A 19,828-nucleotide genomic window follows, 5' to 3' on the forward strand; every position below is an offset into this window, starting at 1 on the left:
TGTGGCAGGCATCCCACATATAAAGTAGAGGAAGATGGGCATGGATGTTAGCTCAGGGCCAGTCTTCCTCAGCAAAAAAAGAGGAGGATTGGGTGCAGATGTTAGCTCAGGGCTAATCTTCCTCAAAAAAAAAGATTGGCAACAGATGTTAGCTCAGGTGCCAATCTTTAAAAAAGCAAAAATGTTTATTTCAAAGATTTGGTATATATTACCAAATTTCCCTCTCAAAAGATGTGTTAATTCTCCTGCCCATCAACTGGGGATAAAATTATCTGTTTTCTCCTAGCCCTGACTATAGATCCTAGCTCTGGGAGACAAGATGATAGACTGGAAATATAACAGTTCTGAATTCTGTTTTCTGCAGTTGGACTAGTTACACTTGATAGAATTACCTCAGGAACCAAAGAATTTTCTCTTTAATTCATCAAGTATATTTACTGGGTTCGTCTATGTGCAGGGTTCCCTCTTTATGGGAACACAGAACCTGACAAGAGAGATGTAGTTTTTCCTCTGTAAGTTGACGCTCTGGCAGGAGACAAACACTGAAGTAATAACACTGTCATTGTACCCATGCTAAGTTTTACAAAGGAGGTGCATTATATGCGATGGTACTTTCCATAGTTAGCGCTTAAACTGAAGGACTTGCCTTATTCTCGAGGGTCACGGAGAACCAGTATTTTAATAACCAGGTTGGTAACCAAAAAAGAAAAAAATCACACATCTCTAATATTTCAAAAACAAATTAAAAAAGGGAATTGCGATCCTCAAATAATTTGAATAATTTTTAAAAAATCAAATATATACAGACTTATCCAAGTTAGTGTTGGCCCCTCCAAGAAAGTATCCTTGGAAAAAATGTATATTTATTCCAGGGTTTCTTCTACTCTCTCAAAATTATTTAAAATTCATTTTTGAAAGTGTAACAAAATCAAAAGTGTAATATTTTGAATGCCCTTAATATTGATAACTCATTTTCCTTGAAGACAAGTTAGTTTTTCTGAAACAGCCCAGAGTCATTCAAAGCCATGTTTAGTGGAGAATGGTCAACCTGGGAGGTAAACTTCTTAAATTAAAACCCTTGCCTGACTCTAAAAGTAATGCCCTGTCTTCCCTGTCTACTTCATGCACTGCCTCAGAGGACAGTCATGACAATCCGTCAACACCTTTGGAGAGAAAGTCAGTCCTCACCATGGGTCCCCAAAGGTTTCTTAATTTTTTATGGTTCCCATAAGCCACCTTCTTGGAATTTTTATTAAGAACTCCAGGTATGCTTGCAGAAATTTCTCAGCATGGATCTGTCAAGAGATGGGATCATAGGCTCTGTCATTTTTTTGTATTTACTCTTGGCAGAAAAAATCAGGGAAAGGGTTTCAGAAGTATCTGTTTATCTGTGTATCTATTTATAATATATATCCTACAAAATCAAATCTTTCTCCTTTAAAAGGAATTGCTAAATATTAACCACAGTTTTAAGCACCCAAGTACTCATAGGTTTATAGGATATTTTTCCTCTCCAATATGTAGAATTTGGGAGAAATAGTGAGAAAGATATTATCTACTATTTACTTTTTTTCCATTGCATATCTTGCTCGTTTTATTTAAAGTCAGGTACATGCTAGGTTTCCCATAATTGTTTAGACTGATAAGTAATTTGTAGTCCATCCACGGAGAGAAAAGCCTTAAAGAGAGTTTTTTGCTAAATGACTCTTGATGGTTGGGCCCAGCATGAGCTCCAGGATAGCTATTGATAATCCTAGAGGGAGCTTTTAATCTGGACCTTTCTGCAGACAGCAAAAGAATTAAGGAAAATGAAACCCCCATTATAGAATGAAAAATGTGTCCAACATACCTTCTTGCAACATAAACTTAATTATACGTAAGTAAATTATAAATGGTATATAGCCAAGTTTTATATTAATTGCCACTTATTGCTTCTATGGTTGAGTGGCTCAGAAATCCTTCATCCTGATCCAATATTGCTTCCTTTTCTTACGGGTCTGGGCTCAGCTGGTATGTTTCTCCCAGGATGGTAGCTTTTGTCTGTCTATGAGGTCACTTATTGCTAATGGCAGACTGTTTGCAGTTGCCTGAAGTTCAATATAAATATACACTTTATCAAATTTATACAACAAAGGTGTTTCTTTCTAGTGTTCTCTCTCTAAAAAACAAGAAGACCTGATATCAGTTACAGTCATGTGTCACATAATGATGGGGATACGTTCTGAGAAGTGAGTTGTTTGGCAATTTCATTGTTTTAGGAACATCGTACTTAGACAAATTTAGATGGTATAGACTACTACACACCTAGGCTGTACGGTACTAATGTATGGAACGACCGTCATATATATGGTCCATCATTGACTAAAACATTGTTATGTGGCGCCTGATCGTACTCAGAAACTAAGAACATCTTTTCTTTCTGTTGTGTGCCCCTTTAGCTTTCTGCCTCCTGCTCTGTGTTCTTCCCATGCTCCATGGTGTGCCTCAAGTTTAGAAGTAGCCAGATTTGTACCCCCACTCCGCTCCTCTTGGTGGAAAGAGAAGCTTCCCAGCTCCGTCATGCATGGATACAAACATGAGGATCCCCTCACCATAGCTGGGGTCCCCACTAGCATCCTCTGTAACAGCATAGGGAAATTTACTGCTTGTACATTTCATTCTCATTATCAAGTAGCTGCACAAACATGCCACATATTTTTCACTGTATACATTTTAAATATCTTTAACAAGTTCTAGAGAACATCACAATTGGAAACTGCCCTAAAGGAAAATTAAAATTGCAAAATCCATAAGAATTCTGAGCTGTGGTAAATCAAAGTCAGGGCTCTGCCCAGTGATTGTGTGCGAAGGTGGAACAGGATGCAGTCATTGTGTTACTGAGAAGGCCTGGGTGAGTCCAACCTTGGCCATGAACCAGCTGTGTGACCCAGTGCATGGAAACCTTTCCAAGTTGTGAATCTGAAGTGAGCTGAAACATACAAAACTCTCAGCACAGTGCCTGGCACACGGACACTCAAAAAAATGGTACCTGTCAAAATATGAAGTGTCAGAGGATGTTTCCTCACCAGCCTTGAGTTCTGATACTCTAGTACTAGTGGATAAAGAATGAATTTGCTTATTTGCGGGGTGCGGGGGAAGGAATGAGGGCAAGTATCAGTAAGATGCCTCTTGATCCAGAGATCAGTTAGTACAGCCATTCTGATAGAAAGTTGTACATGGCTGAGCATGCACCCCAGCATTTTGTAGGCACCACCAGGCTAATGAAGCCAACATTGAGTTTGATCCTTCAGAAGGCAAGCTGGTTGCCTTCATGGCTACAGGCTCATCTACCCAGGCCTCCTGGGACTATGAGCTCTTACTAAGAGGCACGGATTAGGAAAACAGTTGGTGAGCCGGCATCCTCACCTTCCTGCAGCCTAACAATTCACACTGATGGTCTAATGGCCCCTTAGTTCACGAGCCTGACTAAGCACCTGGACTGCTGCCAGAAAGTGACTCCAGAACTGGAGTCCACAGTCCTGAAAGGCACCCTGCCTCTGTCCCTCGCTTCCTTGAATGTGAGACAGCAGGTCTGCAGGTGCCCTTCACTTCTAATGTGTGATGATCCTGTGAGCTGTGGCAGTGGTCAGATCTGCAGTGTTCCCCAATCCACCGGGAAAGCTCCTTGCTACCAAAAAGTCTCGTTATGTATTTTTAAATGGCCCATTTTCTGTGTGAGAAATTTCAGTGAAATACCTTGAAAAGTAATATTTCATCATCTTGACAGTTAGAATTAAAAGAGCCCTTCGTGATCAAATCCAACTCTCTCATTTTATTTTATTTATTTATTATTATTATTTTTTTATTGAGTTATTGATAGGTTACAATCTTGTGAAATTTCAATTGTACATTAATGTTTGTCAGTCATGTTGTAGGTGCACCACTTCACCCTTTGTGCCCACCCCCCACCCCACCTTTCCCCTGGTATCCACTAAACTGTTCTTGGTCCATAGTTTTAAATTCCTCATATGAGTGGATTCATACACAGATTATCTTTCTCTCGCTGGCTTATTTCACTTAACATAATTCTCTCAAGTTCCATCCATGTTATTGGAAATGGAATGATTTTGTTCTGTTTTGCAGCTGAGTAGTATTCCATTGTATATATGTACCACATCTTCTTTATCCATTCGTCTGTTGATGGGCACTTAGGTTGCTTCCACGTCTTGGCTATTGTAAACAGTGCTGCAATAAACATTGGGGTGCACAGGACTTTTGGGATTGCTGACTTCAGGCTCTTTGGATAAATACCCAGTAGTCGGATGGCTGGATCCTATGGTAGTTCTACTTTTAATTTTTTGAGGAATCTCCATACTGTTTTCCATAGTGGCTGCACCAGTTTGCATTCCCACCAGCAGTGTATGAGGGTTCCTTTTTCTCTGCAACCTCTCCAACATTTGTTGCTATTAGTTTTAGATATTTTTGTCATTCTAATGGGTGTAAGGTGATATCTTAGTGTAGTTTTGATTTGCATTTCCCTGATGATCAGCGATGATGAGCATCTTTTCATGTGCCTATTGGTCATCCGTATATCTTCTTTGGAGAAATGTCTGTTCATGTCTCCAGCCCATTATTTGATTGGGTTGTTTGATGTTTTGTGGTTGAGTTGCAAGAGTTCTTTATATATTAAGGATATTAAGCCTTTGTCAGATATATGACTTGCAAATATTTTTTCCCAGTTAGTGGGTTGTTTTTTTGTTTCAATCCTGTTTTCATTTGCCTTGAAGAAGCTCTTTAATCTGATGAAGTCCCATTTGTTTATTCTTTCTATTGTTTCCCTTCTCTGAGAAGGCATGGTGTCCGAAAAGATCCTTTTAATACTCATGTCAAAGAGTGTACTGCCTACGTTTTCTTCCAGAAAGAAGCCTTATGGTTTCAGGTCTCACCTTTAGGTCTTTAATCCATTTTGAGTTTATTTTGGTGAATGGCGAAAAAGAATGGTCAATTTTCATTCTTTTACATGTGGCTTTCCAGTTTTCCCAGCACCATTTGTTGAAAAGACTTTCTTTTCTCCATTGTATGCCCTCAGCTCCTTTGTCAAAGATAAGCTGTCCATAGATGTGTGGTTTTATTTCTGGGCTTTCAATTCTGTTCCATTGATCTGTGCACCTGTTTTTGTACCAGTACCATGCTGTTTTGATTACTGTAGCTTTGTAGTATGTTTTGAAGTCAGGGATTGTGATGCCTCCCGTTTTGTTCTTTTTTCTCAGGATTGCTTTAGCAATTCGGGGTCTTTTGTTGCCCCATATGAATTTTAGGATTCTTTGTTCTAATTCTGTAAAGAATGTCATTGGCATTCTGATTGGGATGGCGTTGAATCTGTAGATTGCTTTAGGTAGAATGGACATTTTAACTATGTTTATTCTTCCAATCCATGTACATGGAATGTCTTTCCATCTCCTTATGTCGTCATCCAATTCTCTCAGAAAGGCCTTGTAATTTTCATTATATAGGTCCTTCACTTCCTTAGTTAAATTTACCCCAAGGTATTTTATTCTTTTTGTGGCGATTGTGAATGGTATTGTATTCTTGAGTTCTTTTTCTGTTGGTTCATTACTGGAGTATAGAAATGCTACTGATTTATGCAAATTTATTTTATACCCTGCAACTTTGCTGTAGTTGTTGATTACTTCTAAGAGTTTTCCAATGGATTCTTTGGGGTTTTCTATATATAAGATCATGTCGTCTGCAAACAGCGAGAGTTTCACTTCTTCCCTCCCTATTTGGATTCCTTTTATTCCTTTTTCTTGCCTGATTGTTCTGGCCAGGACCTCCAGTACTATGTTAAATAAGAGTGGTGATAGAGGGCATCCTTGTCTTGTTCCTGTTTTCAGGGGGATGGGGTTCAGTTTTTGCCCATTGAGTATGATGTTGGCTATGGGTTTGTCGTATATGGCCCTTATTATGTTGAGGTAGTTTCCTTCTATGCCCATTTTGTTCAGAGTTTTTATCATAAATGGCTGTTGGATCTTGTCAAATGCCTTCTCTGCATCTATTGAGATGATCATGTGGTTTTTATTCCTCAGTTTGTTGATGTGGTGTATCACGTTGATTGATTTGCTGATGTTGAACCATCCCTGTGTCCCTGGTATGAATCCCACCTGATCATGATGTATGATTCTTTTGATGAATTGCTGAATTCTGGTTGCCAAAATTTTGTTTAGAATTTTTGCATCTATGTTCATCAGTGATATTGGCCTGTAGTTCTCTTTTTTCATGGTGTCCTTGTCAGGTTTTGGTATCAGCGTGATGTTGGCCTCATAGAATGTGTTAGGAAGTGTTCCATCTTCCCTAATTTTTTGGAATAGCTTGAAAAGGATGGGTATTAAATCCTCTCTGAAAGTTTGGTAGAATTCCCCAGGAAAGCCATCTGGTCCTGGGGTTTTATTCTTTGGGATGTTTTTGATTGCTGTTTCAATCTCTTTCCTTGTGATTGGTCTGTTCAAATTGTCTTCCTCTTCTTGAGTGAGCTTTGGGAGACTGTAGGAGTCCAAGAATTTATCCATTTCCTCTAGGTTATCCATTCTGTTGGCATATAGTTTTTTGTAGTATTCTCTTATAATCTGTTGTATTTCTGCAGAGTCTGTTGTTATTTCTCCTTGCTCATTTCTGATTTTGTTTATTTGAGCTTTCTCCCTTTTTTTCTTTGTAAGTCTGGCTAGTGGTTTATCAATTTTATTTATCTTCTCAAAAAACCAGCTCTTTGTCTCATTGATCCTTTCTATAGCCTTTTTCATTTCAATAGTATTTATTTCTGCTCTGATTTTTATTATTTCTCTCCTTCTGCTGACTTTGGGCTTCATTTGTTCTTTTTTCTCTAGTTCAGTTAGGTGTGCTTTAAGGTTGCTTATTTGGGGTTTTTCTTGTTTGTTAAGATGTGCCTGTATTGCGATGAATTCTCCTCTTAATACAGCTTTTGCTGTATCCCATATGAGTTGGTATGGCATGCTATCATTTTCATTTGTTTCCAGGTATTTTTTTATTTCTTCTTTAATTTCTTCAATGATCCATTGCTTGTTCAGTAGTGTGTTGTTTAGTCTCCACATCTTTGTGCCTTTCTCAACTTTTTTCTTGTAATTAATTTCTAGCCTTATAGCACTATGATCTGAGAAGATGCTTGTTATTATTTCAATTTTTTTAAATTTGTAGAGGCTTGCCTTGTTTCCCAACATATGGTCTATCCTAGAGAATGTTCCATGTGCACTTGAGAAGAATGTGTATTCAGCTCCTTCAGGGTGGAGTGATCTATATATGTCTATTAAGTCCAATTGTTTTAGTTGTTCATTCAGCTCCACTATTTCCTTGTTGATTTTCTGTCTGGATGATCTGTCCATTGATGTGAGTGGGGTGTTGGGGTCCCCTACTATTATTGTGTTGTTTTTAACATCTTCCTTTAGGTCTGTTAATAGTTGTTTTATGAATCTTGGTGCTCCTGTGTTGGGTGCATAGATATTTATAAGCGTTATTTCTTCTTGATGAAGTGTCCCTTTGATCATTATATATTGTCCCTCTGTGTCTCTCTTTACCTGTCTTATTTTGAAATCCACTTGGTCTGATATGAGAATTGCAACACCTGCCTTTTTTTCCTTGCTATTTGCTTGAAGTATTGTCCTCTACCCCTTCACCCTGAGTCTGTGTTTGTCCTTGGGGCTGAGGTGTGTTTCCTGGAGGCAACAAATTGTTGGATCTTGTTCTTTAATCCATTTTGCCACTCTGTGTCTTTTTATTGGAGAGTTCAATCCATTCACATTGAGAGTGATTATTCATGCATGTGGACTTAATGCTGTCAATCTGTCACTCATTATCTTCTTTTCCTGTGTGCTTTAGACTATCCATTTAATACTGCAATTTCTTATGCTGGGTTTCTTAGATTTTTCCTTATTTATGATTTGTGACTCTGTTCTGTACTTTATTTTAGTGTCTACCTTGAAGTTTGTATTTAGAATCTCGTGTATATTATAGTCTATTCTCTGGTGGTCTCTTACTTACTCAACCAATACTGATTTAGACCCTTTGCTCATCCCCTCCTAAATAATTATTTTCATTTTTTATTCCAACTCGTCTTATTAATTTGTAGTTAGAGTGCTAAGATCGTCCTTGCTTTGGTAGTTTCCTTACCTTTACCCTAATGCTATAATTGAATATTTGCTATCCTGTTCTGGTTCTATCCATCGGTCTCCCTAGTCTGTGGCTTGTGTCCCCTTTCTCCCTTTTTTCTTTTTTTCAAGTATGAGAGCCTTCTTGAGGATTTCTTGTAATGGAGGGCTTTTAGTTACAAATTCCCTTCACTTTTGTTTGTCTGGAAAAGATTTAATTTCTCCCTCATATCTGAAGGAAATTCTTGCTGGATAGAGTATTCTTGGCTGAAGGTTTTTATCCTTTAAAGCTTTGAATATATCACTCCATTCTCTCCTAGCTTGTAGGGTTTCTGTAGAGAAATCCGCTGACAGTCTGATAGGGGCTCCTTTATAGGTTATTCTCTTTTTTTTTTCTTACTTCCCTGAGTATTCTTTCCTTATCATTCCTATTTGCCAACTTTACTATTATGTGCCTTGCGGTGGGTCTTTTTACATTGACAAATCTAGGAGATCTAAAACCCTCCTCTACACACATTTCTCTGTTGATCCCTAGATTTGGGAAGTTCTCTTCAATAATTTCGTTAAGCACACTTTCTGCTCCATTTTCCTTTTCCATATTCTCGGGAGTTCCTATGATCCTTATGTTCTTACTCCTCATTGAATCCATTATCTGTCGGAGATTTTCCTCATTTTTTTTAATTCTTAGTTCTCTTTCTTCCTCTGTCTGGCGCCATTCAGCCTGTCTGTCTTCAGTTATGCTGATTTGCTCCTCTAGGTTGTCTACAGGGGCATTCAGGGAATCCGTATTCTGTTTTATCTGGTCCATTGTGTTTTTCATCTCAAGTAATTCTGTTTGATTCTTCTTTATGATTTCAATCTCTTTTGTGAAGTAACTCCAGAACTCGGCTTGTTTCTCTATCTTTCTCTCTACCTCATTGAGTTTTTTGATTATAGCTGCTCTGAATTCATTATCACTTAGTTTACCTAATTCCAAGTCCTCAGGACTTAATTCTGTGTTTTTATTGTTTTCCTTCTGGTCTGGGGCTTTTATAAATTGCTGGATGGTAGAGGAGCGGTTTTTTCTCATGGTGGTAGAATTCAGTTGCGGTTACAGCCTGTCGCCACTAGATGGGGGTCGAGAGCGGCATGTTAGCTCTTCGCCTTGGGGCAAGATGGCTGCGCCCACTGGCTTTGCTGGGGGGGAGGGGCTGTTACTCAGACGTGCCGGTCTGGGTTCAGATCAGTTCTGTTCTCTGGTCTCCCAAGGCCCTTGATTTATGGGGTCCCCGCGTATGGAAGCTTTCCCCCCGTCAGCGGGTCTCCACTGAACCAGCGGCAGGAGTTCTGGATGATCCCTCGGTCGCGCGGCCCCTCCCTCGCTCCTTCCCGACCCGTGCCGCAGCGATCGCAGACTCTAGGGGAGGGAGCGATGTTCTCTCCTACCGTTCCAGCACCTCCAAAGGGGTAAAGCTAGGTTTATGATCTCCGCCTTCTTGGTATTGTAGGTCTCTAACGAGCTGGCATTATGTTTATTCTCTGAAATTCAGTTCTTCCAATCTTTTGTTGTATTTTGGAGGGGAGAGAATCCCGGGTCAGCTCACCCCGCCATTTTGCTCCGCCCCTCCAACTCTCATTTTGAAAGTGAAAAGATGAATCCCAGCAATTTTGGGTCTTGGTCAAGGTCACGGACATTGCTTGGCAGGGAGCTGCATCTGGGGCTCTGAGCCCCTTGTCCAGTGACACCCTGGCCCTATTTCTGAGACATGGAAGACACAATTGAAACCTCAGGAAATCATTTTTCACGTTACATGGTAGTTTCCTATTGCTGTTTTAGAGCCAGAAGAGATAAGTATTTTTAAGAAGCAAGAACAACTGAAAAGTCAGTCTCCTTCTCCATGTTGGCTATTTGAAGCAAGTTGGGTTAGTTCTATGTGACTGTGTGACTGAGAGGAGGAGGCGCACGTCTCTGGCTTCACTTCCTAACAGACCAGTGCACCAGGTGAGGATTGACTGATGTCTTCAGACACTGATAAGTCCAGAGTCTGTTCCTAGGAAAATGCTTTACACGAGTCATTAAGGCTATTTCTGGGCTTGCTGTCTTGTATTGAATATAAACCAGCACTGCTTATTCTGAATTTAAATGTGATTTCATTGCGGAAAGGAGAGAGCATAACATTATTTTCAGGGCTTGGTGGGGGAAATATTAAAAAAAAGACTAGGGGTAAATCAATAGACTTTATAAGATATTACTTTTATAAGTCCTTTGAATAACAACTCTGATAATACCTTTATACTTTTTAACACATTAACTTAAATTGAAATACTCTTATCCAAAGCATGCACTTATTTCCGTTGCAGATGTGTCATGCCATTGTGTACCAAATAGAATCACCTGTGACGCTTTTGAAAAAATAAGGGTACTTGGCCACACCTGAAAAGTACTACACTGAATTGTCAGTGAGTGGAGCCATAGCATAAATACGTTTTACTGATGACCTTTAAAAGCACTATAGTTGACTCTCAGGCATGTTCACGATTAAGAACCACTGATACCACAAACAGCAATGCAGATTCTGCTGCACCGCTGGAACGTCTGCTCATGCTCAGCAATGGGAATCTCCATGTGAAGAGAGAATGTATTCTGTGGCAGTGATGCTCAAACTTTGTTTCCCATCAGATTCAGCTTCTGGGGGTGGGGCTTGTCAAAAATACAAATGGCAAGGCTCACCCCTAACCTAAAAACCTGAAATTATGCAGAAAGGTGGGCTTAGGTAGCTGTATTTTTAACAAAGCTATACAGAATACTCAGAGGCACCCAGAGTTTGGGAACTAAAACTTTCTGGGAGGTTTCTTAAAGACCACTTGTTTTCTAAAAAATTGAACTGAAAACAGGAAACCAAGGCTATTAAGGACATGTCGCTGTATCAGACACAATTTTAAACCAGACCTCATTTAAACTGAGGTCACTAAAGCTCTTCTGTCTATTTTCCCCACTCTGTGTTGACATTAAGTTAAGGAGGTGGCTTATATCATGGAACCCAGGTAGGCAGGTAGAGTGTCCAAATATTGAGACTTCTTATTCAAAAATGGTTCATCAGCTTGTCAATCTTGGGTTTAAGAAGATAGAAGAAGTGAGACCAGCAAGGTATCTTCCACCAAAAGCAAATAAAGGAAAGTAAAACTCTAAGGTGCAGCGGAGATCAAAGAGCAGATGGAGTAGGAATAATGGTTGTGAAGGAGCCAAACAGAGAGATGACTGTAGTTAAACAGGGAGATACTGGAGTTTAATGTTTTTGTAGTGGGACGTATTTGTTACTTTATGTGTACTTATTCTAAAAGCAGTTAAGAAGAAAACTGTGTGGTGGTGTTATGTTGGATAGTTGGTGCATATTTGTATAGGGACTTACAACTCAAGACATCTTTACAGACGTTTCATCATTCACTACATACATCTCTCTACCTAGCCAGTTCTTCCTTACCTCAATTGTAAACTGAAAATTTCAAGATCCCTTCTGAGTCAGAATGTGAAATGCTTTCAGTAGGTAAATTAGGTTTTGTGATTCCCATTTTGCATATGAAGAAAATTAGATGGCAGATCCCAAACCACATGGCTATTTGTGGTAGAGGTTGGACTTTGACCTGTAATTTCAATTCTACTACATTGTAATTTCTGCTCCAGTTTAGGCTTCTGCCAACTTGTGCTCCATAGGAAGTGCATTAAGGGCAATTTAACAAAGACCAGTGGCAGCAGGATAATGCTATCTTGGAGGTAATTATACTAATAAGAATGAATTGTTAAGATGTTAAAATAAATATTTTAATGACATTTTGTGAGGAAAAAGGTAGTTCTTTTTTATCATGTGCCAATAATTTAATGTTTTCCATAAACAGTAATTTGATAAAATTTCCAGTCCTTACATTTAACCATGCTACATGTGTGAGACTTGAAATGGCATTCATCATAGCATTAAACCTATTTGGAACCAGGAGAATGGAAACTTGCATGCTTGGCTCTTACATTCATATGCTTCCCAACTTGCATGTCTGTCTCCTTGACCAGACTGAGTTGTTTTAATGACAAATGGTGTTTTCTTTATCATTTTATTCTGCATTTATTGCTGTGAACTTCCCTCTTAGAACTGCTTTTGCTGTATCCCATTTTACTGCAGCCCCCCAGTTTTTGCAACTGCCTCTCGGGACACCTCCTGATCGCCTGGCTCTGGTGGCCAGTGATGCTTATGCTTATGGTCCCACAGGATTGTGAATCTTTTCATACTTTTAAAAGCTGCTGCCTGATCGTCTGGATTTCAGTCACCCTGGTATCTAGGTGCTTATGGAGATTCTCCCCTTTGGGACACTGATATCCCTTGAGAGTTGGGACCTTTAACTACTGGGAGCTATTAAAAATATAATAGGCTGTTTGGATAAGCACAAAGGTTTGAGAGATGTCAAAGAGCCGGGGCATGGTTGAATGACATGGTTCATCTCCTACACGAGGCCATTCCTTCATGACTGGAAGAAGTGGTTGTTTGCTCTACTGCATAGAAACCAACACAGAGAATCAAGCAAAATACCCAAATGAAAAAACAAGATAAAACTTCAGAAAAAATCTTTAATGATACAGAGGTAAGTAATTTAGCTGGTAAAGAGTTCAGAGTAATGGTCATAAAGATGCTTACCAAATTGGGGAGAAGAATGGATGAACACAGTGACAACTTCAACAAAGGGATGGAAAGATATCAGAAAGTACCAAATAGGACTCACAGAACTGAAAAATACAGTAATTGAACTGAAAAATACACTAGAAGGCTTCAACATCAGAGTAGATGAAACAGAAATAAGTATCAATGAACTTGAAGACAAGGCAGTGGAACTCGTCCAGTCAGAGCAACAAATAGAAAAAAGAATGAATAGAAGTAAAAATAGCTTAAGGGACTTATGGGCCAACATCAAATGGACTAACATTCATGTTGTTGGGCTCCCAAAAGGAGAAGACAGAGACAAAGGGGTACATGTCTTATTTGAAGGAAAAGTGGTGAAAACTTCCCTAACCTGAGGAAAGAAGCAGACATCCAGCTCCAGGAATCCCAGAGAGCTCCATATAAGATGAATCCAGAAGGACCCACTCCAAGACACTTTATAAGTAAAATGCCAAAAGTTAAAGACAAGGAGAGAATCTTAAAAGCAGCAAGAGAAAAACAGCTTGTTATGTACAAGGGAATCCCCTAAGACTATCACTAGATTTGTCAACAGACACTTGGCAGGCCAGTATATTCAAACTGCTGGGGGAAAAAAGAAAAGAACCAAAAACCTTCAACCAAAGATACTCTGCCTGGCAAAGTTATCATTTAGAATTGAAGGAGATATAAAGATCTTTCTAGACAAGCAAAAGCCTAAAGGAGTTCATCACCATTAGACCAACCTTACAAGAAATGTTGAAAGGATTTCCTTAAGTAGAAAAGAAAGGGCACTAACCAGTAACAGGGAAACGTATGAAAGTATAAATCTCACTGGAAAAGTAAATATTTAATAAAGATAGTGGATCAATCACTTATAAAGCTAGTATGCAGATTAAAGGACAAATGTAAAAATAACTATAACTACAATAATTGGGTAAGGAATACAAAAGATGTAAAATGTGGCACCAGAAACATAAAACGGAGGAGGTGGGGCGAGTATAAAAATATTGAGCTTTAGAATATGACAACAACTTAAGTTGTTGTCAACTTAAAATAGACTGTTATAAGTTGTTCTGTGTAAGCCTTATGGTAAACACAAAGCAAAAACCTGTAGTAAACACACAAAAGATAAAACATAGCACTAAAGAAAATCATCAAAACCACAAAGGAAGAGAGCAAGAGAAGAAGAAAGGAACAGAGGAGAGGTGTAAAATAGCCAGAAAACAATTAACCAAATGGCAATAAGTACAAATCTATGAATAATTAGTTTAAATGTAAGAGGACTGGACATTTTTAAAAACTCACTAGGTGATTCTTCTGTGTAGCCTGGATTGAGAAATACTGTAGAGAAAGATAGTAGACTAAATTGTTTTAAGAAAACTTTGTCGTCATTTAAATGGTTAATGAAGCCTCTTCACTTGTACCATTTCATAGTTTAACTTAGTGTGTAACCAGAAGGTTCTTAGTGTATTACTTACGTTTGATTGGAAAATTTCTGTCATCTTTGACCAATACATAATGCTACGTTATTAGGAGTGAAGCACAATCAACTGTCTCTGGATAAGAATCACCAAGTCGCCGGTAGCCACATACGTGTTTTAGTGTTTTCATATTGGAGTTCAGTTTTTAAATATTTCTGAAATAAATTAGACCATTGAGAGAAACTATCTGTAACAAGTCAAGCTGTTTTTAGTGTTTAGTGTGGAGGGACTGCTCTTCAGGTGCCTAAATTATTTGCGTTGATTTTAACGCTTCATATATGCACAGAGAGGGGGTTGGTGTCTCCTTTCTCACCAGTGATTTTCTGTCTGAAGTAGTGATCTTGGAGTCACTTGAGAGTGTTATAACCTTCTCACAGTTCTCGAGGACGTACTAGTAAGTGTCAGTGTTTTGGTGTGAGAATGAATTGAAACCTTTAAACTTTAAAAATAAATAGCCCTATGCTTGTTAGCATCTATTGTTTTTCTTGCCAAGTAATTTTAAAAATGAACTAGTTTGTGATACTGTTCTATCTTATTTAAGGCTGACTCATCCTGTTGTAGCAGTCCTTATATAATTAATACTAATAAGCAGTTAATGATGTAATATAACTTACTGCTGTAAATGGAGGCTATATTTGGGTTATAAAATGTGGTAGTATATTTCTAGGTGCCAATCAGAAATAGCTAAGACTTTTTTACATTTTACTTTTCTCCTACTGAAATGTGGTATTGGTGGGGAGATAGGAACGCAAACATGCCTTTGAGCAGCATTAGCAGCATAAAACTAGGATTCTTATATGGGAGTTAGATGGTGAAGCACCTGAAATTGCAAAGTTGTGTACATTTTCTGGGAAAAAGATCTAGAGCTTTCTCATAATTCTAAGAGGTCTCTGGCCTCCCAAATATTGAGAACCATTGAGTTGAGAAAGGACCTTATGCTTTTTTTTTGCTGGATTGCTTGGGGAAATGTGTTGTATGTGTCTGTGAATGTCCTGTGAGATCATAGGATTCTCTAGGAAATTTCGAATTTCCTGACACCAGTATGTTTACAAAAAATGTATTCTTGGCCCAGGATGCTGTACTGGATTACCTCCTGAGGTTTCTTTATGTTCTCTGATTCTGAAATTTAAAATGATTTAGAATTATTGATAATTTATTTCTTTTCCTTATAGAATTTGCCTTCTGCTCTAGCAACTCATGTTCTGGATCCTCAGCCTGGAGAGAAGATTCTAGATTTGTGTGCAGCACCTGGAGGCAAAACAACACACATTGCAGCACTAATGCATGATCAGGTGAGACTGTCTTCACTGCAGAACTATTCTCACCATATTACATCTTTCAGTGATGAAGGTGGAACTACGTGAACTTATGAAACATTATACTGATATTCATAACCTGATTTATTTCAGATTCAGCCAAAGTGAAGACCATTAGTGATGTAAATCATCACATATTAAATTTAGTAGACACTTGTCATTTGTGAAGACTATCTCAAGACCTTGAATCCCACATTTGCTAATACATTTATAAAATAGAATTTTTCCCTCATAAAATTGTTTAAATGAAACATTTAAGACATCTTTTCATGTTCGTAATTATAAGACTTGACACTTTTTAAACTGGTAAAATAGATTCTGCCACTAAAAATTGACAGTATACTATTGAAGTGTCAAAATATATATTGTTGATATATATACACATACATGTGTGATACGTATATATGTACACACACATATTGAACGTGTGTGTGTATTTTCTTCATGGGGTTCATAAAAACCTAGTGATCTTGCTTAATTATAAAGCCTGCTTCATTGTCACAAAATGTAAGTCTGTCCTTGGATAACTTTAGCTCAGGTTTTACTGCTTTTTCTTATGTGTGCGTGTTTGCCAATGTGTGTTCTTTCTTTATGGCCTATTTTTATCTGTGTTCAAAACTCACTGTGGCCTCGCAACCATTCTGAACTTCAACTGAGATTCTTCAAGTCAAGAAGGATATGGCCAGTTGTCCCTATCTTTCCTGTTTGTTTCAAATTCCGTAAAACTAAATGGCTCCTAAAATACTTACCCATGCTGGTATCTTCACAGTAGCTTCCTTTATCTGGAATCATACTTTGGTTGATTGATTGATTAAACAAATATTTAATTAGTACTTACTGTGTGCCAAGTACTGGTGATACAGCAATAAACCACAGTGACCAAAATTTCTTTCCTCATGGAGCTTACATTCCAGTAAGAGGAGACAGATAATAAACAGGTGAATAAAAGATATGGCATATGTGGTTGTGATAAGGGCTATGGTGAAAAATGAAGGAGGGTTAGGAGAATTGGAAATCCTGAGGAGCGGGAGAGGGAGTTTGCAGTTTTAAATAGGGTGGGGAGGGAGATCCACACTCTGAAGGTGGTTTTTGGGGAAAGACTTAAAGGTGATGAGCAATATGGAGATCTGTGGAAAGAAAGTTCTAGCTAGAGGGAACACTAAGTGTGACTGCTCTGAGGCTGGAGGGAACCTGATTTGTTTGAGGAACCTCCGTGGTTTTGCTGAAGTAGACTAAGTGAGGAGGCGAGTGGGAGGAAGTGAGATCAGACAGGTAGGACCTGGAGGGGAGGGCCAGGGAGGACATTTGGGTAGAGCAGTTGTGCATGGACCAACAGGACTTGAGTTTTACTCAAGTGATGGCAAGTCATTGGAGGTTTTGAGCAGAAGAGTGACATAAGCCTACTTAGTATTTAAAAGTATCATTCTGGCTACTCCATTGAAAACATGCTGTAAGAGGGCAAGGGCAGAAGCAGAGAATAATTCAGGGAAAAGTTGTGGAGGTGGTAAAAAGTGGTCAGATTCTGGAAATGTTTTCCAGGTGGGGCTGTTTAGGAGTTGTTAATAGATTGGATGTGGGTTGTGAAAGTGAGAGAGTAGTCAAAGGTGACTACTGAGGGTTTTGGCTTAAGGAACTGGACAGATAGAGTTGCTGGATGTGGATGACTATGGGGAGGAGCAAGTATTGCATGGAAAAATCAGAAATTTTGTTTTAGATATATTAAAGTGAAGTGTCTATTAGACATCAAAGAGATGATGTTGAGCAGGCAACTGGATAGTTGAGTCTAGAGGACAGGAGAGAGGTCTGGATTGGAAATATAAATTTGGAAGTCATCAACTTACAGATGACAATGTCGAGCCATAAACTGATATGATTGGCAATAGAAGGTAGAAGAGGACAGAAGATTGAGCCTCCTGGGTACAGGATGCCAACACTCAGAGGTTGGAGAAGTGAGAAGGAATGGCCAGTGATGCGGGAGAAAGACCTGAGGAGTGCGATACCCTGGAAGCCATGTGAAGAAAAAAGTTGAAAGGCGTTGGTGAGATTCGCTGTCAAATGTCGTTGCTGGGCCATATAAGATGAGGACTGAACGCCCAGTGGATTCAGCACCATGTAGGTGTGGGGGGACTGGAATTGGCCACCCCAAGATATGTTTCTTTGGCATGAGGAATATTTTGGGCTGGTTACTTTTAAAAAAACTGCAGACAGGAAAGAAACTCTGAAAAGTAGAATTTACTTACCATTTGTTAAGAGACATTTACATTTGTAAAGGGAATCTCCATCTGTAAAGGTGTCTCCCTCTCTGTACCAGGAAGGAGGGGGTATGACCTTATCTCTAGAAACTCTTAAACAAGGTGGAGGGCAAGGACTTAAATCTGCATAATAATCTTACTCTTGTTTACTGTACTTGTCTGGTAACCTCCTGTAAGTGACTCCCCCCACCCCCAACATCCTCCTTTGTCTTTAGCTGAAGATAATATTTAAGGTGTTGGCTTCAGTCATTTTGGTGAGTTACTTAGCTTGCCTGAACCTCTCCCATGTATACATGTTATAAAGCTTTGTTTAATTTTCTCCTGTTATTCTGTCTCATGTGAATTTAATTCGTTCTCTGGCCAGAAGGACCCAGAGCAGGTAGAGGAAATGTCTTCCTCCCCTACACAGGTGATTGGTGACCTTGTTGTGAGCAGTTTTGGTGAGTGGAAATGCTTGCTTGGATTGAGAATAAGAGGAATCAAAGAAAATGAATGAAGACTCCTTTTTTGGGGGGGCAGGGGTTGTTTGTACAGGAGAGCAGAGAAATGGGGCAGTAGTTGGAGGTGAACTCAGGGAGGTCTTTTTTTAAGATGAGAGAAATAACAATGTTTGTATGCTAATGAGAAAGATGTGTTGAAAGGGAAAATTGGTGACACCAGAGGGAAAAGGGAAAATTGCTGGAACAGTATCTTTGAGTAGGTGAATTGGGTTGAGATTTGATGCACAGGTGACTTTAGATGGTAGCATGAGACAGTTTATCTATGGAAATAGGAAAGACTGAGTACATGGGTGCACATATTAGTGGACTAGTAGATATGGTAAGAGATGAGAAATTCTCTTCTGGTTGTTCCAGTTTTCTTAGTGAAATAGGAAGCAAGGTTATCAGATGAGAATGGGGATGGGGAAGCAGGTGGTAAGAGTTTTGAGAAGATACAAGATATTAATAGAGGAAAATGGGAATGAGAATGGGCTATGGACACGTCTGCATCAAGGGCTGTGAATCTGGTGGTCATGAATTTAAAGTAAGGTGAGTTGGGACAGTGATGTGCTTTTTAGCTGCAAGGCGTAGACATGAAGTTGGTGAAGGATTGGATTTAATCCCAGCTACGTTTTTGTCATGTATATATCCAGGACACAGACGCATGGGAGTTGAGCATGGATCTAAGGGAATGATTATGATGAGCCATGGACTGTAAGCTGGGTAAAGAGCATAGCAAGGACAGTAAAAAAGTGGGAGCAGTGGGTTTGTTTTTTTCTAAATTGTCAGATTTATACAGTCGTAGGAATTCCTATGTGCTTAGGAAACTCAGGAATTTTCTGTATGATACTAATTTATAAATAAGAAAAAATTACCTACTTGAGATGTAAGAGTTTCTGGCCTAGAAATACACCTCCAGAAGGCTAGCAAAGCCCTTCTGCTCTAGCTAATTTACTTGGTGGAAGATAGACTGTCTGCGCTCCCACTCCCAAAATTGCCAGATGATGAACTTTATCAGGTGATCCATTTTTTATCTATATTTGATGATTCTTAAGACAGTCAAGTGATTTACAAGCAATCTTGCACAGAAAATAGTAGGAACTTTTACAGTGTTAAGATGAAATTGTAGGGGCCCGCCCCGTGGCCGAGTGGTTAAGTTTGCATTCTCCACTTTGGCGGCCCAGGGTTTCGCCGGTTCGGATCCTGGATGTGGACATGGCACCGCTCATCAGGCCACGGTGAGGCGGCGTCCCACATGCCACAACTAGAAGGACCCACAACTAAAATATACAACTATATTCTGGGAGGATCTGGGGAGTAAAAAAGCTGGAAAAAAAAAAAAGATTGGCAACAGTTGTTAGCTCAGGTGCCAATCTTTAAAAAAAAAAAAAAAAGATGAAATTGTAGCTTTTCCATTTCATTACTGCAAGTCATTTTAATTATTCAAAGACTTCCAATGAAAATTCACATTACTTACACATTAGTATTTCACTTTAACACTATT

General features: G+C 39.0%; 1 protein-coding gene across 2 annotated transcripts in view; it reads left to right on the plus strand.

Moving 5' to 3' along the window:
- NSUN6 (NOP2/Sun RNA methyltransferase 6) overlaps window positions 1-19,828 on the plus strand; it is a 64,571-nt gene that overhangs the window by 33,870 nt on the left and 10,873 nt on the right. For both annotated transcript variants that reach the window (XR_011499205.1, XM_070500815.1), the window contains exon 7: window positions 15,450-15,569. Coding sequence is in view for 1 of the 2 variants with exons in the window: in XM_070500815.1 (XP_070356916.1) it covers window positions 15,450-15,569 (120 nt within the window). In the remaining variant the exon portion in view is untranslated. The remainder of the gene's footprint in view (window positions 1-15,449; window positions 15,570-19,828) is intronic.

The sequence above is a fragment of the Equus asinus genome, chromosome 29 (genome assembly GCF_041296235.1).
Source record: "Equus asinus isolate D_3611 breed Donkey chromosome 29, EquAss-T2T_v2, whole genome shotgun sequence".
In the NCBI taxonomy this organism is placed as follows: Eukaryota; Metazoa; Chordata; class Mammalia; order Perissodactyla; family Equidae; genus Equus; species Equus asinus.